This window comes from Cricetulus griseus, chromosome X, assembly GCF_003668045.3.
Source record: "Cricetulus griseus strain 17A/GY chromosome X, alternate assembly CriGri-PICRH-1.0, whole genome shotgun sequence".
NCBI classification, from domain to species: Eukaryota; Metazoa; Chordata; class Mammalia; order Rodentia; family Cricetidae; genus Cricetulus; species Cricetulus griseus.
In genome coordinates this window covers 111,040,324-111,065,047 of record NC_048604.1, presented here as the reverse complement: position 1 = coordinate 111,065,047, position 24,724 = coordinate 111,040,324, and the positions used below count along the sequence as shown (strand labels likewise).

The window sequence follows — 24,724 nt, the reverse complement described above, 5'->3', positions numbered from 1 at the left end:
CCAAGGAATACGTAACATGTAACTATTGTGCCTAGCTCAATGCCTTCCTCCAACACTTTTAATTATCTTCATAGTACTTTTGTCTCCTAATATACATAATTGGTTACTGTCCATTTCCAATATTTAAATATGACTCCATGAGTTCAAGGAGTTTGTTTTGCTCATTCCTGTGTCTTAGGTTCTTAAGATGTTATTTGAACCATAATAGATTGTGGACAAAATAACTTTTGATTTTGTTAGTGAATAATTAATGTTCCTGCTTTAAAGAGAAGCCAGGAATTTAAGTATGAAATCATAGCCTGTGTTTTGCAAAGCACTGTTTTTGGAGATCTAAAACAGTTATGTATTTGCCCCCCCCCCTTTTAAAAGGACCCTAAAGAAGTAGAGGCTATAATCCTTCACAGTAGCAGTTTAGGGAAAACTTAAATATTGCAGAGTTGCTTATGTGTGACCGACATCCTTGAAGCTCTATCGTTTCTCCTTTTGGTTTCCTGTTTTGCATTTTCTACTGTGGGAGTTTCTTTTCCTTTTCTTTTCTTTGTTTTTTATTTCCTTTTTTTGGTTTTTCAAGACAGGGTGTCTCTGTGTAACAGTCCTGGCTGTCCTGGAACTCAATTTGTAGACCAGGCTGGCCTCGAACTCACGAAGATCCGCTTGTCTCTGCCTCCCGAGTGCTGAGATTAAAGGTGTGCACCACCACCACCTGGCATGTGGGAGTTTCTTAATCCATGAAGTCAAGCTCCAGAAAAAATGGAGTGAGGTGGATTTGCAAGTGTTTGCTTTACTATTTTTACAGAGCAATACAGAGTCTAATAGACATGTTACATATATGAGGGCGTAACTCATACTCTCCATTATTAAATTGGAGTGAAATTCAGGAAGGCTATATGAATAGTTGTGGATTAGACTACTAGAGTTCAAGCATTAGCTTCTCCAATAATATATGACTGTGCTTAAGTTTCTTAGCTTATTAAACAGTTTTCTAACTTGCAAAATGGGAACAGTCATAAGAGTACTTATCTATTGGCATGATCATGAAGATTAAAATGAGACAATCTTATAACACACAACTTCAGACTCAAGTACTGAAGTAGTACTGTTTGCATTTGTTTAGCAACATGGCTAACCACACTCTCATTATGCTAATTAATTTTCATTTGTAATATATTACCTACGAAATAAAAGCTTCCAAATTACTGCTTTTTAATCTAAAACAGTGCTGTTTGGTCTGAAACTTGATGATCATTTTGAGAAGCAGTGATTTAAAACATTTTTCTTAGCATCATGTCTAATGAACATATTTTGTAACAACTGCTCCCACATATACATTTCTTCTTTTCCCTAAAGCAATGCTTTCCAAAATATAGTCCCTGGATGAGTATGTCCAGCTTCTGCACCATTTGCAAACCCACTAGAACTGTAGTTTTTTTTAAGACACGGCTCTTCTGTCTGACAGAGCCCTGGCTGTCCTGGAACTCTCTTAGTAGATCAGGCTGGCCTCAACCTCAAGATCCCCCAGCCTCTGCCTCCCAAGTGCTGGGATTAAAGGCATGCACCACCATGCCCAGCTAGAACTGTAGATTCGTGAGGTCCACCCAAGACCTATTGAATGAACTTTCAAGGTGGGTCTGAGACAGCGATCTATGTTTTGAAATTTTTATTTTAGATTTATTTTATATGAATGAGTATTTTGCCTGCATGTATGTATATGCACCACATGTGTGCTTGGTGACTGCAGAGGTCAAGAAAGGGGTGTGCTAGATTCCTTGGCACTTGATTTATGGATAGTTGCAAATCACCACATGGGTACTGGAACCAACAGGTGCTCTTAACTCCTGAGCCACAAATACTTTTTAAGAAGCTATCTCTAGGTGATCGTGTACGTGCTTAAGTTTGAGAACCACTATCCCATCTTACTCACATAATAGTATAAAAAGCATCACTTCATAGTGTCATTTTCACAACTCTATTTTTTTATTTTTATCCACCTACTTCCAAATACATGTTTTCATGGTCTATCTAACTACTTAAAGAAACCTGTCAAACATTTCCTTCAAAATTCCATCCTAAACACTAAAGACAAGAACAAGCCAAACCATGACTCACAGTAGTTATTGAACAGACCTCTATTCATTTGGTATTTTTATTTTCCTACATGCTAATAGGATGAAGAGTCTAGAATATATACCTGAAAGATTTCTCTTGTGCATTAATACAGATTCTAAAATTACTCCCATGAAGTTTTTTTGAGTCTATGCAACATAGGCTACTTAAAAACATACTCTTTGCTACTTAATAAAAACTACTTATTTCTCAACTGGTAATGATAAAAAATCAAGATGGGAAAGACTGATGCTGGAAGACATTTATTTCTTTTGACTTTTTGAGACAGCATTTCTCTATGTAGCCTAAAGGCACAACCCAGCATTGGACAACATTTTATTCTATGAAGTACAGGAGCAATGAGATGAGTCCATAGGGTTGTGTATTTCCTAAATGTGTGCCTGTGTGTTTTGTTGTAATGTTAATGGAACTTAAAAGGTTAGAGGTTACAGCAATTCTAGTTAATATTTTAAGGTGCATTTGGTGTCACAGAATATATAAATAAAATAGTAACCACTGCTGGACCTTGTAAATCTTACTTTTCATCATGATTTTATTCATTCATTCATTTATTAATTACTTCTTTGAACTGACTTTTTAAACATTTAAATTTTTATTTATTCAGTGTGTCTCTGTATGTGCATTTATACACGTAGGCATGCATGTAGAGATCACAGGAGAACTTGCAGGAATCTGTCTTCACCTTCTACCATATAGTTTTTGGAAATGGACCTCCGCTCACCTGGCCTGGTGGTCAGGGCTTTTATCCACTGAGCTATCTGACCAGCACTGGAGACTTTCAATCCAGATCAGGCCTGGATTACTAACATAGTTTCTCCAACTGCTACCAGTCCATACAGCATAGACAAGTTATTTTTAAACATTGATTTCATATAATTATCTTGCTCAGTAGCTTCTTATGTTTTTCTTTTAACTGAAAAATCACAGATATCAGACATTTAAAGTCATTCCTGGGCTAAAATCTGGCTCCATTCTTCAGTTAGCTTTATTTATACTGTTTTCCAATAAGCAAGTTCTCTTCTCTAGAATAAATGAAACTTTTAACCCTTAGTGCAAAGTTCAAGATATAAGAAAAAGAAACACACACACTGAAATCCCTAACAGCAAACATTTATTTACAATCAGAGTTAAGGAATACATATATATGTGTATGTATCTGTATACATACACACACATATATATGATTTTTTTAGACAAGACCTTGATATATATCCCTGGCTGGCCTGGACCTCCCTATGCAGACAGGCTGGCCTCAAACTTACAGCAATCCTCTTGCCTCTGCTTCCCAAATGCTGGGATTATAGGCATGAACTACCATGCCTAGCTGAGTTACGGAATATTTTTAGTTCATGCTGAGAAAACAGTAATACTTTAAACTTACAAGTATATATTTGATAATGAATACAAGAGGATGCTGGGAAGGACTTTGGCATACACAACTATTGGAAGCAGGTTATCAGAACACAAACACTATCTATTAGAATCATGTTATCAGAACACTTACATATTATCACCTACGTATACGTTACACCAACTTCATGGACACCCGATCTTGTAACTCCTCACTGGCTATTTGAATAAATAGCATTCAAAGTTAAACGGTAAGACTGGGGAGTAGAGAAGAAATACAGAAGTGGTAAGCATCACAGTATTTTAGAGTCTACACATAGGAGTACAACAATAAAGAAACAGTGTTTCAATTTTTTGTGTGAAACAATATTCGGCAATGTTTAGCGCATGAGAAGACACTGTTTTGGTCCATCCACTCTCTCCAGCTTTTCAAAGTGTTTCCTGGCATTGCGGATGTTGATCAGAGTAGCTGCAGAAGCTGAGGGTGGGAGTGGGGAGACACCCAACAGAGTAAGAAGAGCATCAAAGGAATGTCTCTCTAGCAAAAGCAAATAAATTAAAAGATCCAAATCCTTCAGTGTATGCCAGAGAATATACAGGAGCAGGAAGCCTCAAGTTATCAAGGTTTGATATTTCTGAAGCAGATTTTCACATATGCTAAACATAAAATTTCAGTCTTTTGGTTTGAGACTAATAGAACAAACCTCAATATCTTTTGTCACCTTTAAATATTAACTAAAGTAGATAAAACCAGAAGACAGATAATTTAAAAACATGGGAATATTCTGGAAGTACTGTGAGAACCTTTAGTCTAATGGTTGTAGCAGATATGGCTTTCATGGTATGGAAATAACAAATATTACCCTTAATGTTCATGACAGAAATATGCAGCTGTAGAACACATAGTAATCTATGACATGGTTCAGCTTTAAATAACTTAGAGGTTACATGGCAAGTCTTTTAAAAGTTCAGAGATCTGGGTTCTCTTTTCTTTAAAAATCCTCAATTTAGTAACCTACTGTGGTAGTTTGAATGTATTTGGCCCCCATAAGCTCAGGGAGTAGCACTATTAGGAGGTGTGGCTTTGTTGGAGTAGGTATGGTCTTGTTGGAGGAAGTGGGTCATTGTGGCAGCAGGCTTTGAGGTTTCCTATGTTTGAGATACTGCCCAGTGAATTGGGAGACTTCCTGCTGTCTTCTGGTCAAGTTGTAGCCAGCTCCATGTCTGCCTGCATACTGCCATGCTCCTTCCCTTCATGATGATAATGGACTGAACCTCTGAAACTGTAAGCCACCACCTCAATTAAATGTTTTCTTCGTAAGAGTTGCCATGGCCATTGTGTCTCTTCACAGCAATAGAAACCCCAAAGTAAGACAGAAGTTGGTACCAGAGACTGGGGTATTGTGATAGGCTTGACCAGACCATGTTTTTATTTGGATTAATATGCACTTTGGTACTTTGGGTTAGGAAAGCAGTAGGGTACTTTAAGCACTGCTTAATAGGCCATACTAGTAGGAGCATAGAAGACAATGGGGCTGATGATTTGAAATGTTGGGGGCTAGCTCAGGTGGTTTCAGAAAAGAATTTTAGTATGCTGCCTAGAAATCATTCTTGTGATATTGGTGGCTGCCTTTTGCCCTTGTCTGAAGAGCCTGCCTGAGGTAAAAAGTTTTGTGTTAATTCCGTTATCAGAAGAAATCTCAAAACAGTCCAGTATAGACTTTGTCGTGTAGATATTAGTGGTAACTCTAATGAAGATATATAATGAAAGGAGCAAGCTGGGCAAGGAAAAATATTTTAGGAGAAAAAGGGCACCAAAAATGGAATGGAGCTAAATCCACTGTTCAAGGAAATAAATAGATTAAAGGGAGTGGTGACCTTAGGGAAAGATCCCACCCAGCTTGTGGAAAGGAATTAAAAAAAAGTATAGAGCTAGGTGTGATGGTACACTCCTTTATTCCCAGCACTGGGAACGCAGAAGTTGGCAGATTTCTGAATTTGAGGCCAGCTTGGTCTGAAGATCAAGTTCAAGGACAGCCAAGCATAGGCAGTAAAGGAAAATAGCTGAAGATGTAATTAAACAAGGAGGCCATGTTCCAGCTCCAGTAAGCAACAGAACTTGGCAGTTTTGGCCACATAGTTCTGGCTTTAGAGTTAAGGGTAAAAGAAACTAGTTATAGAAGTTGCCTCCATGCTTACAACAGGTGCTGAGACCAGGCACATGTCAGGGATGTCCCAAAATGGAGGCCTAGTACAGACCATTATGTGAAGCTGTGAAGTTGTAGCCTGGGATACCTGCCAAGGAGAGCTACTAACAGGAAGTGGAAACAGCCCAAGAAAAAGAAGTGTGTTGCAGTCAACAAAGCTGAATGGAATTGGAGATGTGGAGAGCATTTTGACATCAAACATGGAGACGCAGAGTTTGGAGTTTGCCCAAGTTGGTTTTGGTCTTGCTTTGGTCCAGCATCTCCTCATTATGCTCCCTTCCCTATATTTCAGAATGATATATCCTTTACCATTATGTGATCGAAGTATGTGATCTGCTTTTTTATTTGATTTTACATGAGATTATAGTTAGGAGATGACATGAAGCTCAGAAGAGATTTTGTATTTTTAAACATTGTTGAGACTGTGATAGACTATGAGGACTCTTGAAGTTGAACTAAATGCATTTTGCACTATGATACTATTAAAGGTTTATGAGGGCCAGGGAGTGAAATGTGGTAGTTTGAATATATTTGGCCCCATAAGCTCATAGATTATGGCACTATTAGGTGATGTAGCTTTGTTGGAGTAGTAATATGTCATAGGGGCGGGGGGACTTTGAGGTTTCCTATGCGCAGGATGCAGCCCAGTACGTTAGGCAATTTCCTGCTGTCTTCTGGTCAAGATGTAGCCAGCTCCATGTCTGTCTGCACACTGCCATGCTCCTCCCCTTCATGATGACAATGGACTGAAGAAGCCACCACTTCAATTAAATGTTTTCTTTATAAGAGTTAATATGGTCATGGTGTCTCTTCACAGACTAAGACACCGGCTTTCTCAAGTTCTCATGAAGAAAAATATAATATCTGAGAAAAATTATCTTCAGCTCTAAAATGTAAGCCCATTAAATAAAATTATATAACACTACTATTACTACTACCACTACTACTAATTTCTTCAACTGTAGCTTTATATATTATACATTATATATGTATAGTATTTAAGATTGACCAAGCTTACCATTTTAAGTGTACAATTCATGAGAGTAAGTACCTCATATTATTGTACAACCACCCTCATTATAAAATAATTTTAAATATCTAATAAAGTACTACTTCTTCAGCCTTTGCTTAAAAATTATGAGACTTTGAAACTATGTCAGCCAAGTTTAAACTTACGAATGGATGGATCAGACATCACGACCATGACGTAAGTGTTGGATGTGAATATGTCAATGAAAGCAGCAAAGTTAGAGTTCCTCACTTCCATACTCTGGAAAGAGGCAGCCAGCTTGCTATGGGAGAAAGGAAAATGGTGATTAAACAAAAGACTAAAATAAGTTGTTCTTTATTATATTAGAAAATTTTATAGTACTGTATCTCAATTCACCACTTCTTAAGTTTTCAAGGAAACTGTACTGATGAACTTAACATGTTTAGAGGGTGAATGGATCATGTTACGTGCATCTTATTTCGCTCTTCTCTCTAACCCAACTTAAGATATACTCCTACTCTCTCACGGTCCCATTTCTTATTTCTATGACCTGCACACAGAGATACAAATTTAAATGCAGACTCCTCATATGAGAGAAAACATGGTATTTGTTTGAGTAGCCTTTCATTTAACATTTATTTTCCTACAAATGTCATAATTTTCCTTTCCCTTATTATGAATAATATTTCATATTGTATATGCAAAAAAAATTCTTTATCCATGAATCTGTTGATGGGTACCTAAAGTTGAATCTATTTTGAAGATACTGTTAATAGATCAGCAATAACATGAATGGCCAAATATCTCTATAGATATATAGAGTCCTTTAAGTATATGCCAGGAGTATTTTAGCTGAGTCACATAGTAGCTCTACATTTAGTTTTCTGTCAAATTTACATGCTGGTTTCATAGTGTCTGTAAAAGTTTACATCTTATGCAGTGTACTAGGACTCATTCGTCCTTCTGATGGCTGGCCTTGAACTCACAGAGATCCGCCTGCCTCTGCCTCCTGAGTGCTGGGATTAAAGGCGTGCGCCACCAATGCCTGGATCTGATGTGCTTCAGAATTTGTTATCTTTGTTTCTGGAAGAAAGCCAGACCGACTGGGCTGATATATGATATTGAAGAAGTTTTAACTAGCATTTCCCCTAATGGCTAAGGATGTTGAACACTTATTCAAACAATTATTGACCATAAACTTTTTTTCTGCTATCTAATTCATTTGCCATTTATTGATTGGAAGACTTATTTAACTTTTAGAGTTAATAGATTCTAGGTATTCATAATCTAATCTGACAGATTTTTGTAAAGATCTTTTCAATTTGCTATTTGTTTCCTTTGCTATGTACAAGCTTTTTAATTTCATGTAATCCCCCTTGACAATGCTTGAAATTATTTCTTGAGCACCTGAAGTTGTTTAGAGAAAGTCCTTGCCTATATCTTAAAGTATTTTGCATACATTTTTATCTAGCTGGTTTAAGAGCTTCAGGTCTTAGAATAACATCTTTGATCAATTTTTTGCAGGGCAGGAGATGAGGGTTTAGTTTCATTCCTCTACATGTGAATATCCAGATGCTTTTTTTTTCCCAGAACCAATTGTGGATCAGTCATCTTCTTTTCCTAGTGTGTATTTCTGACATCTTTGCCAAAGTAGTAGTATGCCTGTAGTAGTAGTATAGGTTTATTTCTTGATTGTCTATACTATTCTATTGATCTACACATCTCCTTTGCTTATGTGTGTATATTACTAAATATAAAAATCCAACCTGCTTAGTCTATATAATGACTACTGCTTTTTAATGTTGATTAATATCTTGTTAATTTGTTGAGTATGTTGATTAAAGAATTATCCTGTTGAAGATGTTATTTGCAAACAGAGATAATTCTATTTCTTTCTTTCCTATATTCCTTTAATTTTTTTCTTTTGTTTCCATGTTCTGCCTATGGTTCTGAGGATTATACTGAATACAATGTAGAGGGTAGGCACCCTTTTCTAATTCCTGATTTTAGGGGAAATACTTCAATTTTTCCTCATTTGGTATAATGCTGGTTATAGGTTTGAGATGCATATCCATTATTATACTGAACTACCTTTTTTTTCTTTTTGATTTTTGAGACAGGGTTTTTCTGTGTAAGAGTCCTGGCTGTACTGGGACTCACTCTGTAGACCAGTCTGGCTTCAAAACTCACAGAGATCCATCTGCTTTTGCCTCTCAGGTGCTGGGATTAAAGGCGTGCACTATAACCATCTGGCAGGATACATTCTTTTTATTTCTAGTTTTTTCCAGGTTTTATCATGAGAAGTTGCTAAACTTTATCAAAAGCCTTTCCTGCATCTACTAATATAATTGTGTGAGTTCTGTCCCTATGTTCATTTATGTTCTATATGACATTTCTTAATTAACAAACATTGAGCTGGGCGTTGGTGGCACAAGCCTTTAATCCCAGCACTCGGGAGGCAGAGGCAGGTGGATCTCTATGAGTTCAAGGCCAGCCTGGTCTCCAGAGCGAGTGCCAGGATAGGCTCCAAAGCTACACAGAGAAACCCTGTCTCAAAAACCAAAAAATAGAGACAAAAAATACCCCAAACAAACATTAAGCCAACTGATCTGTGGGACAAAAGCAACTTGGTCATGGTATATAATCTTAGTGTGTTCTATAATTTATTTTTCAAGTACTCTGTTGATAGTTTTTGCATCTATGTTCACCAGAAAAATTGGTCTAGGTTATTTTTGGCGTGTCCTTATCAGTTTATGGTAACAGCATAATTTTTTCATAGAATTAGTTTGGTGATATTCCTTCCCTTTCTGTCTTATAGGACAGGTTGGGAAGTGTTAGATTTAGCTGTTTCTTAAATGTTTGGTGAAACTTATCAGTTAATCCATTTGGTTCCAGGCCTCTTTGTGGATTTTTTTTCTGTAGTTTTTTTTATTTGAAATAGAAACAAGATTGTCTTACATGTCAATCCCAGTTCCCTCTCCCTCTGCTCCTCCCCTGCCAACCCCCAATTAAAACCCTACCTATCACATATCCTTTCTGCTCTGTGAAGATTTTTTTAAAGATTTATTTATTTATTGTGAATACAGTGTTCTGCCTGCACGTATCCCTGGACGCCAGAAGAGGGCACCAGATCTTATTACAGACGGTTGTGAGCTATCAAGTAGTTGATGGGAATTGAACTCAGGACCTTTGGAAGAAGATCCAGTGCTCCTAACTGCTAAGCCATCTCTCTAGCCCTGTAGAGAGATGTTTAATTAGTACTTCAATCTAGCTATATGATATGGGTCTGAGGTATTTATACCTTTTATATTTAAGGAGTTTATAAATATTTAGGAATCTATCCACTTCTTCCAGATTTTTCAGGATTTTTTTTTTTTTTGGTTTTTTTGAGACAGGGTTTCTCTGTGTAGCTTTGGAGCCTATCCTAGCACTCGCTCTGGAGACCAGGCTGGCCTCGAACTCACAGAGATCCGCCTGCCTCTACCTCCCAAGTGCTGGGACAGGGTTTTATTTTTGAATAGAAGCATTTAATGTGTTCCTTAATAATCTCCTGGATTTCATCAGAATATGCTGCAACATCCAATTTATATCTCTGATTGTATTAATTTAATGTTTTCTCTTCTTCTTTTGTTTAGTTTAGCTATTGGTTTATCAACCATGTTTAGTCCTTACAAGAAAGCATCTTTTTGCCCTAAAGGTACATCATTGTTATTTGAGATGTCTCTGATTTTTAATGTAAAAATTCAATGTTTATAAACTTTTCTCTAAGAACTACTTTAACTACCACAGATTATGGTAAATTGTACAATAAATTTCACTTGATCCTAGGAATTTTTAAACTTCCTCTTTGATTTAGTCTATTACTCATTGTTTATTAAAGCATGCTATTTTTCTATAATTCCTTTGTGTTTCTGTTGTCTTTCTAGCTTTAGTCCCACTATAATCTAACAAAATAAAAAAATATTTTAATTATTTTGTTAATGCTTATTTGGTAGCTTATGTGATCGAATTCAAAGACTGTCCCATGGACTGCTGAAAAGAATGTGTATTCCATGGATGTCAGATGGAATATTCTGCAGATATCCACAAAATCCATTTAATCTAGTCTTTAGTATGGTATAGCTCTAACATTTCTTTGCTAATTTTCACTTTGGATGACCTACCTAAAGAAGAGTATTCAAATCACCAGTATCAGGATCCATCTGAGTTTTCATGCTGTTGTGTATTTGTTTTATGAAATTAGGTGCCATAACACTTGGTGCATATATATTTACAACTTATAAATTCTTAGTAAGTTGTTCCTTATATTACTATGTAGTATCCCAATTTCTCTCTTCTGACTAACTTTCATTTGAAGCATACTTTCTCAAGCATCAGAATAGCTGTGCTAGCTTACTTTCTGCTTCCAATTGCTTGAAGAGTTGACTCCCATTCTTTAGTTATGTATCCATAGATTTCTTTTCCAGTGAAGTGAGTTTATTGTATGCAGCAGTTAAATGAGGAACTGAGGACACTTGCATTTAAGGTTTACTATTTCCTATGGGCTACTTTATTGTGTTAAATGTTATGGATTCTTTCCAGCACTCCTTTCTGAATTTTTTTTCCTCATGTAATTTAGTCTTACCTGTGGTCTCATGATTGAGAATGTCTTTTTGCTGTGTGTAGTATTCTTTCTCATATTTTTAAAGTGTTGGTTTGGTAGTCATGAACTCCCAGTTTTTACTTACCTTGAAATGTTCTTATTTTTCCATTAACTTAAAAAGGTAGCTTTCACGGACATAGCAATTTTAGTTATCAGCTGTCAGTAGTTTGTCAGTTGTTTGTATCATCTGTCGTTTTCTCAGCTTTTAAGCTTAGTCATAAGGGATTTATGCTATTCTGATGTTTGCCTTTGTCAGAGGGGTGAGATTTTCTCCTTACAGCTTTTAATATTGTTTCTTTGCTTTGTATTTTTTCCTGATTTGTCAAGGAGATACTCTTTTTCGGTCATTGTTACTTAGGGTTGTAAATGCCTCGTATCTGGCTGTCCATTTCTTTCCCTTGATTCTGGAAATTTTCTGTTACAATTCCATTGAATACACTGGGAATTAAACTCAGGTCCTCTGCAAAAGCAACAAATACTCTTAACCACTGAGTTGTCTCTCTAACTCGATGCCCTAACATTTTATTTTTGCTCTTCTCCCAGATACTTTTGTTTGGGTTCTTGAACATATCCTAACAATTCTTACAAAGTTTGGCCATGCTAACTTTTTTCTTTGGGTTTTTTGAGACAAGGTTTCTCTGTGTAGTACTATCGATCCTAGAACTTGTTCTGTAGACCAGGCTGGCCTTGAACTCACAGAAATCTGCCTCCTCTGCCTTCAGATTGCTGAGATTATGGGGGTGCACCACTACCACCTGGCTGGTCATGCTAATTTTGTCCATCTAAATGAATTTTGTACTCTACTTTTAATATTCTTTTTTCTGCTTGGTTTTGTGTGTTAATGATTCTTCCTGCTGTGTTTTTTGATAATTCTTTTATTATTTTCAAGTTCAATTTGGTTCTTTTTCAAAATATCAATTTCCTTACTGAGTATTTCCTACATGGTTTTTGCATTTCTCCTCTACACTTCTGAGCATTCTATCCACTTTGAAAATTTTTGTATCTAGGCCCTGAATTGATTTCCTTACTTCAGTTATCTTGTTTTTTTAATCCTCTATCTGAGCTGTTATTTTTTTTAAAAGCAGGATTCTGACATCTTCTTCTGACATGTCAGGTAGTTCACTACCTTTGGTTGCCAGTATGGAGAGATTGTGGGCATCTGTACATATGAACCACTGTCACAGAGGTTCATTCTCTCTCTAGTGATGTTTTGCTATGTTTTGTGTGTCTGCTGGATGTAGCTTCCAGTTTTCCTGCTTCTTTCCTTACTGGTTTACTTTATTTTATGTGAGTCATCACAGTGAGCTGCCTTCACTTGGCAGGTGATGCCAACCCAGTAACAGAAACAATGCTTTGTCAGAAGTCCTGATGCTAATATGCTAGAAAAGACCCTGTGTCCCTAAGGTTCTAGACAGAGGGACTAAGGTACTATGGGGAGATATATTCTTAGTTGTTTATGGCTAAGGTTATTAATAATTAAAAAGGAAAAGGAGGAAACCTTATGGAAAAGTGAAAGGAATGAATATAAGAACAGCAAAGTACAGGGCTACAGGTATGAGAAACAATGAGCAAACAAAGACTAGGTGCAGAAAAAGTAAAGACTTATAAAAGCTTCTTCTTGTAAGATACAAATTAAAACAAAACTATTAAACAATTAAAATATAAGCATGTAAATTAAGAATTATATAAAAAATAACTAAAATGAGACAATTATTCTAATGTTAGTATTTCTTCCTTTGGAATGAATATGGTTCCTCTCCACTTTGGCTGTCTCCTTTAGCTGTTTCTGTAGATAAAGAGACAGCTGCTAGTCTCTTTAATTTAAACACCTTTATGGGTATGTCTTCCCTGTTGCAAGGTGTCTGTGTTGTACTACTTTCTCAGTTTGCCAGTCTGAAACAATCCATCTGTCAGCCACTGTCTTCTCTTAAATTATTGCCGATCAGTGTCTATGAGGAGCTTTTGAGTCACAGGCTCTGGGGGAATGTGGAAGGAGGTCTAGACTTGTATTTACTTTTGTCATAGGATATTGTCTTCAAACCCAGATCCCTGCTGTTTATTTGCTAATGATCCATACATAATTCCTTTGTGTTACCATGTTGTTGCTTGTGCAACAGTGCTGATGGTATTGCTTTCCATTTATTCTTCAAGTTAGTAACTGGGGCTCGTGCACCATATACCCTTGTTGAATTTCTATCCTAGTATCCCTTGATAGTCTCAATGCTCATGATGTATCCAGCTCATAGTTGTGTCTCTATAGCTTGTCTATGTCCAGATACTGTTGCTATGACACCCATGCTCAGGATGGGATGGCTTGTCCCTGGTATTATCAGTGCCCATGATCCCAGTGGAGGCATTGTGGTAAATTCCTGTCAAGTTGTTCCGATATCAATTCAGCTTCTTTTCTGTATCTCTCACTCCTCCTCCCATGCCAACACTTTTCAGCTGTTCTACTGTATGTTGCTGATGGTCTTACACTCTCTTTCCTTCTAAGCAACAGTGTTTCCTTTTTAAACCTCCAGGCTTTTCTCCTTCACCAGGTCACAATTTCCCCCTTCATTTTCAAAACCTTTCTGAATATTCTATTTTCATTTCTTAAATGGTATCACACATCTCAAAAGGATACTTGAGTTTTTTAACTTTTTTTTTTTCAGTTTTTCAAGACAGGGTTTCTCTGTGGCTTTGGAGGCTGTCCTGGAACTCGCTCTTTTTTGCTTTGTTTTATTTTTTTTTTGAGATAGGGTTTCTCTGTATAGCTCTAGCTAGCCTGGAACTCACTTTGTAGACCATGCTCGACTCAAACTCAGATCTACCTGCCTCTGCCTCTTGAGCACTGGGATTAAAGGTGTGTACCACCACCACTTTACCAGTTTGGCTCACATAATCCATGAAATTGAGTGATTTTTTTTTAAATTCCTGAATTTAGTTGGGCAATGGTGGTGCAAGCTTTCAATCCCAGCACTCACTTCAGTCAGTTTCTAGGTTCTCTTAGAACTCAACTTTCTATATGACTAAACTATTGCAAGCATAAGTGTACAGCCAACTAGTTTATTTAAATTTCAAAAATGGTAATATTATCCAGAAATTAACAGTTAACATTTAGAAAGTCTCTTACCTACAGCTCAGCTTGAACTGCTTAATAATGTTGCTGATTTTCTCAAATCTGTGGGCATCACGCTGTTCTTTACACTGATAATGAGAAATGACCTGTAAAGAGGGATGTTATCCTTTGAATCCATGAAAATACTCCTATCACTGTTACTAATTAAAACACACATCTATGAAGGCCTTTGGTCATCTTAATTTCAAAATAGGATGCTATTTGTCCTCTGTCCCATATCCTTGCCAACAATTTCCATATTCATTTAGACCCTGGATCATTTCATTATAACTCTATTAGATGACTTTTGTAATCTCTAGAAATGACTTGACTGACATCGGTGAGTAAGCAATACACATTCAGTAGAAATCATATTTTGAATTTTCCCAGGCTTGAAACATACTGCACATATATTGGAATATATTGTGCAATACTCTCTTGTGATACTGAACAGCAATAGTGATCCAGAAGTCCCAGTTTACAAAGATAAAGTCCCAGATTACAAAAATAAAGAACAAATTATTTTTGGAGTACTTACATTGCTAAGGCATGGTGCTTGGTAGGTTTTCAAGTTAAGAGTTTATTAAAGCATACCCTTTCCTAGTCAAGTAGCATATTTTCAATTTCCTTAATCACTAAATTTTATCTTTTATCTTATTAACATTTCACAAGATGGTCTTTGACTTAAAATTGTACAAATAAATAAAAATATTTAGCTGCTCTTGGGTAGTACCTAACATATAATTTTAAAGATGTCTATCACAAACTAGCTGTGGGAAACATACTAAAAACCTTTACTAGATGATCCCAAGTACTGACTATCATAAATGAATGTACTTAGGACAAACCAGGTAAAAATACTTTAATAGCACCTTCTAATTTTAATAAAAATACAAGTACCCTAAAGGCTGAAAATAAGTCACAAATTTCTAGCAGAAGAAATCCACATCATTTACCAGAAGAAAATTCACATGGAAATTCTGACATGATGTTAAATATTTAAAATATAATTCTTATAACAAAGATAGAACTATACACATATATTCTCTATCCTCTGTTGCTAATTACATGTCAAGGTTTATGCTGGCTGCTTACCATTATGCTGTCCCATTTTAATACACACAATAAATCTATGATATAAGCATTAATGCTCAGGTTTTGCAGAAGAGGAAACAAGCACAGAATAACTAAGATATTTGTCTAAACTCACCTAGCCCTGGTAAAGGTCAGACACTAAATTCTTCACTGGGAGCTGCTTTTGGAGGGACATTAAATGAGCCTATTACCAATTATTTATACAATGTGTTCTGACAAATTAGCTTTAATTACTACTATTTTCTTTTTGTTTTTTTGAGACAAGGTATCTCTATATAGTCCTGGAACTCACTCTGTAGACCAAGCTGACCTGGAACTCAGAGATCTACTCTACTGTCTTTGCTTCCTCAGAACTGGGCCTAAAGGTATGTGCCACCACCGCCCAGAAGCTATTACTACCGTATTTCAAATGTATTCACTTGTCTGGAGAGATGGCTCAATGATTAGGTATGCTTCTTGGTGTTTTCAGAGGACACAAGTTTGGTTCCACACACCGAAGCCAGGCAGCTCATAACTGCCTGTAACTCCAGCTCCAAGAAATCTGAATACCTTCTTCTGGCCTCCACACCCAACACACAAGTGGCGACACACATACACACAAAAAAAAATTTTAAATATGTATGTATAGCCGGGCATTGGTGGTGCACGCCTTTTATCCCAGCACTCGGGAGGCAGAGGCAGGTGGATCTCTGTGAGTTCGAGGTCAGCCTGTTCTACAAGAGCTAGTTCCAGGACAGCATCCAAAGTCACAGAGAAACCTTGTGTCGAAAAACCAAAAAAAAAAGTATGTATATATGAAAATCCATCAATGTAATCCACTTAAAGAAAAAAACACTGCGTCAAATTCAACACCTCTTCATGATAAACATCTTGGAGAGAATAGGGATACAAGGAACATATCTAAACATAATAAAGGTAATATACAGTAACCCAATAGCCAACATGAAACTAAATGGAGAGAAACTCAAAACAATCCTACTGAAATCAGGAACAAGACAAGGCTGTCCACTCTCTCCATATCTCTTCAACATAGTACTTTAAGTTCTAGCTAAAGCAATAAGACAACAAAAGGAGGTCAAAACGATACAAATTAGAAAAGAAATCAAACTGTCACTCTTTGCTGATGATATGATAGTATATATAAGTGACCCCAAAATTTCTACCAGAGAACTCTTACAACTGATAAACAACTTCAGTAATATAGCAGGATACAAGATTAACTCAAAAAATCAGTAGCCCTCCTACACACAGATGACAAACAGGCTGAGAAGGAAATCAGAGAAACATAACCCTTCACAATAGCCACAAATAACTTAAAATATCTTGGGGTAACTCTAACCAAACAATCAAAACACCTGTATGACAAGAGCTTCAAGTCTTTAAAGAAAGAAATTAAAAGAAGTTATCAGAAAATGAAAAGATCTCCCATGCTCTCGGATAGGTAGGATCAACATAGTAAAAATGGCAATCCTACCAAAAGTATTCTACAGATTCAATGCATTTCCTATCAAAATCCCAGCACAATTCTTCACAGATCTTGAAAGAGCAATACTCAATTTTATATGGAAAAACAAAAGACCCAGGATAGATAGCCAAAATAACCCTATACAATAAAGAAATTTCCAGGGGCATCACCATCTCTGACCTCAAGCTACAGAGCTGTAGTAATGTAAACAGCATGGTATTTCCACAAAAAAGACAGGTAGACCAACGGAATCGAATTGAAGACCCTGATATTAATCCACATGCCTATGAACACCTGACTTCTGACAAAGAAGCTAAAATTGTACTTGGAAAAGGGAAAGCATCGTCCACAAATATTGCTGGCATAACTGGATGCTGGCATGTAGAAGATTGCGGATAGATCCATTTCTATCGCCATGCACAAAACTCAAGTCCAAATGGATCAAAGACATCAACATAAACCCAGCCACACTGAACCTCTTAGAAGAGAAAGTGGGAAGTACCCTTGAACGAACTGCTGCAGGAAACAGCTTCCTGAACATAACACCAGTAGCACAGACACTGAATTTGACAATAAATGGAACGTCCTGAAACTGAGAAGCTTCTGTAAGGCAAAGGACATTGTCAACAAGACAAAATGGCAGCCCACAGACTGGGCAAAGATCTTCACCAACCCCACATGTGACAGAGGGCTTATCTAGAATATGTAAAAAGAACTCAAGAAACTAGACATCAAACTACCAAATAATCCAATTTTAAAAAATGGGGTATAGATCTAAACAGAAAATTCTCAACAGAAGAATCTCAAATGGTATTAAAACTCTTAAAGAAATGTTCATCATCCTTAGTAATTAGGGAAATGCAAATCAAAACAACTCTGAGATTCCATTTTGCACCTGTCAGAGTGGCTTAAATCAAAAACACTAATGACAGTTTATGCTGGAGAGGATGTGGAGAAAGGGGGACACTCCTCCATTGCTGGTGGGAGTGCAAACTTGCATAGCTGCTGTGGAAATCAGTATGGCAACTTCTCAGAAAATTAGGGATCAACCTACCTCAGGATCCTGCAATAACACACTTTCGGGCATACACCAAAAGGAAGCACATTGACACCACAAGGACATTTTCTCAACTATATTCTCAGCAACATTATTCATAATAGCCAGATCTTGGAAACAATCTAGATGACCCTCAACTGAAGAATGGATTAAGAAAATGTGGTACATTTACACAATGGAGTACTACTCAGTGGTAAGAAACAATGACATCCTAAAATTTGCAGGCAAATGGTCAGAAGTAGAAACAAACATCCTGAGTTAGGTAACCCAAACCAGAAAGACAAATATAGTATGTAATCACTCATAAGTGGATACCAGACATAAAGCAAAAGATACCCAGCCTATAATCCATACCCCCAGAGAAGCTTGAACCCTCTTACAGAAACAGATGGAAGCAGATGCAGAAATCTACAACTAACCAATGGGCCAAGCTCCTGGAATACAATCAAAGCGAGGGAGGAATGATAATATGAACAAAGGAGTCAAGACCATGATGGGGAAACCCACAGAATCAGCTGATCTGAGTTAGTGAGAGATCACTGACTCAGGTCTGACAAATGGGGAACCTGCATAAGACCGAACTAGACTCCCTTAATATAGGTGACAATGGTGTGACTGAGACAATATATGAGGCCACTGGCAGTGGGTCCAAGACCTAACACTAATGCACAAACTGACTTAGTGGAGCCCATTCTGTATGGAGAGATACCTTGCCCAGCCTAGACATAGGGGTGTGGAGGTGGAGAGGTGCCTTTGTCCTGCCTCAACTAGATGATGGGACAGACTGAGTAGACTTCCTAGGGGAGCCCTTACCCTCTCCGAGGAGCAGATGGGAGGAGGAGCAGAAGTGGAGGGAGTCGGTGGAAAGGATGGGGAAATGTGATTGGAATGTAAAAAATAAATTAATAAAAAGAAATGCAAAAAATGTTGACATGAATGAAGAACAGTGATTATCAGTGTTTGAGGATGACAAATAAAGGGGAGTTGAATTTCTTCTTTCTCAGTGCTGGATGTTGAATCCAGGGCCTTTCAAATGCTAAACAAGTCTTCTACATCTGAGCCTAGAAAGCTGAATTTGATCATTACATATCATATATATCTGATAAAATATTACATTACATCTCATTTTTTTGTAAAATTAATACATAGCAATAAAAATAAAACTTCAAAGAAACTGAAGAAAAATATGTATGTATACTACAGCTTTTTGCATCACTAACTCATGGCTATACAGCAGACTCTGATATTGTTGCTAAATTCTATTTATAAGAAAACTAGAACTACCAACATGTCTTTTACTTCTCCAAGACTTTTGTATGTTTGAAGCTTTCATGTTGTATCAATCTTTTTGATACATGGGTGGAGGAAGAGTTTTCTTAAGAGAAAAATGGTCTACATTTTTTAATAAAGCTCAGTAGGTAATAAGATTCCGTTATTGTATTCAATTATATTACTAGAACTAATCAGAATTCTCTAACAAGGCATACCTGCAAAAATCTAAATTTTACTAATAATTAAAAGGTTAGTTACCAAAGGACTTTTTCCATACCACTTGCAGATAATATTGCTTTATAAATAAGACCATATCCACTGATGTAAATGGGTTGATCTTCCTATAAGCAGTAATATACTGAATAGAAGAAGACAGTATGAAATACAATTGTAGAGCAGAATGTCCTTACCAGAAAGGTAGCTCTCTCAAACAGAAGCACTTCATCAGCTTCAATAATTTCAGCAAAATTCCGTAGGTTCATTTCCAGTTGTTGAACATTGGGAATCAGCTGATAAACAATGCTGGACCAAGCCTAAAATTACAGAAGCACAATCAATGATTACTAATAGGTAGCCAGTTCCAGGCCTTTGAAATGAGCTAGTACCCTACAAGACACAGACAGTAAAATACATTGATAACAGAGTCCAAAACAAATATAGATGTTAAATATAATAAAAATGAAACAAGAAAATTAACCTAATACTTGATTTGTATCCTTGAGTTGAATTTTTAGAGTTCAAATATTTGAGAAATTTCTTTCCATGAGTAAACAGGTAATTTAATTCTATCGTGTAGCTTTAGGAGAAAAGTTGCAAAATAAGATCTAATGTGCTAAAAACCTAATCTAGACATGCAACAAATACTGAAATCCAGCGTTCTTTTTTTGTTTTGTTTTTAAGACAGGGTTTTTTCTCTGGCTTTGGAGGCTGTCCGGGAACTCACTCTGTAGACCAGGCTGGTCTACAGAGATCCTCCTGCCTCTGCCTCCCGAGTGTTGGGATTAAAGGCGTGCACCACCGCCCAGCTGAAGTCCAATGTTATATACAGCTTCAAAAAGAAATAGTGCAACCCTGTCTCAAAAAACCAAAAAAAAAAAAGAAATAGTGCTATATTTAGCATACATCCAAGAGTCAATTTTGTGAAAATATCAGAGCCACAATGACAAGTAGCCCCTTCCTTCAAAGATTTAAAATGTCATTATAAACTGACTTCATCCAAGAGTATGACTAATGCATGCAGATGAGATTAGTTTCACCCTCCTAGTAGTCTATTAAGGTGGTTGTATTCATATTTCCTTTACTGTCACTCTGAATTTTCTGGTTAGGTGTACTTTGTTCTTCTGTCTCCTACTAGACGTGAGAAACCTATCTTAGCCATTTGCATATGTGACAACATCCAATAGATGGACCATGAATGCTTGTTGGAATAAAACAATATACAAATTTTAGTCAGTTCTATGCAACATTGATGTAAGTGATAGTGGTGACATGTCTCTGCTCGAATTCGTTTTACTACTTAGGCATAGTGTTCCAAGTTCTCAGGTCAGTGTTAATGTCACTGCTGAATTTACCTTGGAGAAGGCACCAAAGCTAACCATAGCAGAGACATTGTCACTCACAGCAGTGTTGTGATTAGTCAATTGTCTTTGGTCATGTTATGTATTGCCATCCTTTACACCACAGCTGGTTCTTATCAGTGCGTCATGTCCATCCTTATTCACGGTTACCTGTTCTTTGGGAATAAGGCTTTGAGAGAAATTCGGCCCATATTAATCTAGAACAGTACTTCCTAGACAGGTATCTCAAAATGTTTGTTATCAGAGTGAGCCTGGGTCAACATAATACTGGGGGAAATGAATTAGTTTAAAAAAATCAATTGCTGTTTTTAAAAGTCCAATGGTTTTTCTCCTTGGTAAGTCAGGTTTCTGTGCATCTGGTTGTAGACACGTGTCAGATGAGTCGAAACTGAAGCTCTGGCTACCAGTGACAGAGAAGGATCCTTTGCCACCCAGAATCATACTTGTCATTGTATACCAAAAGCAGTCTGAAGGAAAGGTCTGATCACATGAGGACACAGAAGTAGTTAATCTTTAAACCACTAATAAGCAAGAAAAATGGAAGAAGCAGGAGCCTATGTAATTTCAACCACTGCAATAATCACTGGGACCACAATGGGCCAAAATGGATGATGGATATTAAGCAACACTTGCTATGACAAAGAACAGTAGCAGATTAATCATATCCAAACTGGCAAACTGGGTGACAATGTCAACCCAATCTAAGATTAAAATCAAACAAACTCTTTTGATGTTAAGTATGATGTTCTTTGAACAGTTTGTTAAAGATTATTTTCTTTTTAGTACAAAACATCTAGATGACTATGAAATAGTTTTAAATATTTTAGTTTTGTTAACATCCTTCTAACTTTTATTCATGCTCTTAAAGTAGGAAATTGAGGAAACATACACACCTTATACAGAGTTTCATCCCAGATAGATGTTCGGAAACAAGAACATTCTAATGGACGAGATAAACGCCTTAAGTCTTCTTCTCGTTCTTTAAAAATCTGAATTAAAAAATCCAACAAGTGGATCAGCATGTAACAGCTCTTCTTCACTGCAAAATCTGAGGTATAATTATTTTATCATATGTTGACAAGGACCTCTTACTCTGTATTCATAAGAACCTTGAGTATTATTTCTCAAACAAGATGATAAACATGTTACTGGCTATTAGATTTCTTCAGGCTTATCCTGCTTTTGCTAAATATTCATAGAGAGCACTGGGAGAAAATAAAATTTATCATACAAAGGTGTCTTAAAATATATGTACACTCCAATCTACCAAATCTAGGTCATTTTAATATGGCAATACCTATATTAAAATTTTGCAAATCAAAACATGTTTTAGTTCTCTACCATTATAGAAATACCCCTTAATAACATATTAATACATATATGCAAACTAATATATTTATATGTGTAGTATACTTAATTTGCAACAAACATATAACCCACACAAACAACTGAGCTCTAGCTAGCTAGGGTTTTTTTTTCCCTATGGATACATCCCCATACACACAGAGAAAATAGCTATATAAAACATGTATCCTCAGGTATGTTTCCCTGAGTGAGTGGATTGCTAGAATGTGTGTACATACAGTGATATCTAATTCTTTTTAATTTTTAAATTACATTTTAATAATTTATTTTTATTTTATTTGTAATGGTATTTTGCCTGCATATATGTCTGTGTAAGGGTGTTGGATTCAAGAGTTACAGACAGTTGTGAGCTGCCATGTGGGTGCTGGGAACTGAACCTAGGTCTTCTGGCAGAGTAGTTCTTAATTATTGAGCCATATCTCCAGCCCCTAAATTACATTTTAAATTAAAATGAATTACATTATATTTCCCTTTCCTTACTTTAGCCCCTCCCAAGTCCCCTCCCTTATACCCCTGCCTTCTTAAATTGATATAGTCTTTTCCTTTAGTAGTTATACACACACACACATAACCTAAACTAAGGTTAAAATGCCAGACTTGTACTGATATACTACACACAAGGAATCTAACAGCTCAGGGAGTTCACAATGTTCAAGGTTTGTCATTTATCACCTATTCACCAATAGTGGGAGGTTCTAGAACACAATGACAAAGAAACAAATTTGTAAGAGGAATCCCAGCTTCCTTCCCCAGTTCTCTGATAACTTTTCTCTGTAGGCCAAAATTTACAGTGTTAATTGCTACTACTTAATTGGGAAACCTACGTACAAAGGGGAAGTAGATGCAACAGTAGCAAGAGCAATGTGGAAACACTTTATCATCAAATACAAGGAGAGTACCCTTATTTGATTGGACAGAATAGCCAAAGTACCAACTCATAGAAACCTATAGTTTTGGCTAGTTGATCATAGTGCTCCTATAAATGATCTAGAAAGGGTATCTACTACATTCTTATTTGATCTATATAAATGAAATAATTTAGGTGAAATGATCAAAAATTTAGCACAAATTGTAAAATGTCATAGCTTCTCAACTGGTATCCAGATTTGTGTCACTTTATAAATCCAGAAACCCTCAAATGAAAACGGAGGTTGGGTCAACTTAAGGGAAGGTGCTGATACAATTGCATTCAGTTTGCCTATTCAGTTTCTATAGAAGACATGGCTCTTGGAAAGTGCTTATCATATGCTTAAGAAGTTTCTGACTGCAAGTACAACTACTGGACCAGATGTAGTTAAAATACCAACTCTTCTATTGGTATAGGAATCAAATTTCCCCTTTGTGTATAAGAAGGCTACTGATTTATTCGTTAATTTTGTATCCTACTACTTTGCTGAATGTACTTACAGCTTAAGAGTTTTCTGGTGGAGTTTTTAGGGTCTTTTATGTACAGAAACACACATCATCTAAAACTAAGGGTACTTTTACTTCTTCCTCTCCTATATTCATACTCTCACTTTCAGGTTGCTAGCCTATCTTCCCTGCTCTCCAGCTTTCAGATTACTTCCAGAGAAGGCTTCCAGAATGAGTTGAGCTAATCCCTCAAATGAAATATCCTCCCATTCCTGTGTGTCTTTGTTTTTCTATACACAAACACATCTGATTGGGTCTGTTTCCCTGGAAAACTCAAACATACATAAACATACAAATATTTATATTAGCTAAAATTATTATTTTGAGAAGCACTTATAGTAATTTTATTTTATTTTAATCTTTTCAGTCTAATATTTAATGAAATTAATGATTTTCTCAATTAAGAATCTCTTAAAGACTATTAATATATATTTGAGAATATTTATATAAGCATTTAAAAACAGTAAGAGAAATTGCAAATGATTAAAACATTGAAAAGGAGCTCATCTGTTGGAATGTTCTGGATTTTTAATGCAAGTTTGACTAAAAATAATTTTGAAAAATGTGGTGTACTCAAATGGACTCTGGGAGTCCACTCCACATAGAGGGATACTCTCTCAGCCTCGACAAATGGGGGCAGGGTCTAGGCCCTGCTCCAAATGATATGACAGACATTGGTGATTCCCCCATGGAAGGCCTCACGTTCCCTGGGGAGCAGAAAGGGGATGGGATGGGGGATCAGTGGGGGCCAGAGGAGGGGAGGGAGAGGGAACTGGGATTGATATGGAAAACAAGCTTGTTTCTAATTTAAATTAAAAAAATAATAATAATAAAATGTGGTGTACTGGGGATTTGATTCAAGGTATCAAGTTACATCCACTAAGTTACATCCCCAGCTCTTGAAATCATTTTTAAAATAACCAAATAAGGAGCTAGAAAGATGATTCAGCAGTGAAGAGCATTTGTTGCTCCTGCAGAGGGCTCAAGGTCAGTTCATGGTTCCCAGCACACATATCAGGTGGCATCCAGCTCCAGGAGATCTGACCCCCTCTGTGGGTTATATAAC

At 36.6% G+C, this 24,724-nt stretch overlaps 1 protein-coding gene across 9 annotated transcripts in view; it reads right to left on the bottom strand.

The window, feature by feature from the left end:
- Nucleotides 1-24,724, bottom strand: part of Rragb (Ras related GTP binding B) — a 54,631-nt gene that overhangs the window by 15,872 nt on the left and 14,035 nt on the right. For 5 of the 9 annotated variants that reach the window (XM_027431990.2, XM_027431994.2, XM_027431996.2 and 2 more), the window contains exons 6-9: nt 21,774-21,869; nt 19,714-19,836; nt 14,430-14,521; nt 6,858-6,973 (exon numbers count right to left, since the gene is read on the bottom strand). In XM_027431990.2, the coding sequence (XP_027287791.1) occupies nt 6,858-6,973; nt 14,430-14,521; nt 19,714-19,836; nt 21,774-21,869 (427 nt within the window). Of the gene's footprint in view, nt 1-1,952; nt 3,953-6,857; nt 6,974-14,429; nt 14,522-19,713; nt 19,837-21,773; nt 21,870-24,724 lie in introns of those variants that run through there. The other 4 variants (XM_027431997.2, XM_027431992.2, XM_027431993.2 and 1 more) reach the window with 2 other exon arrangements.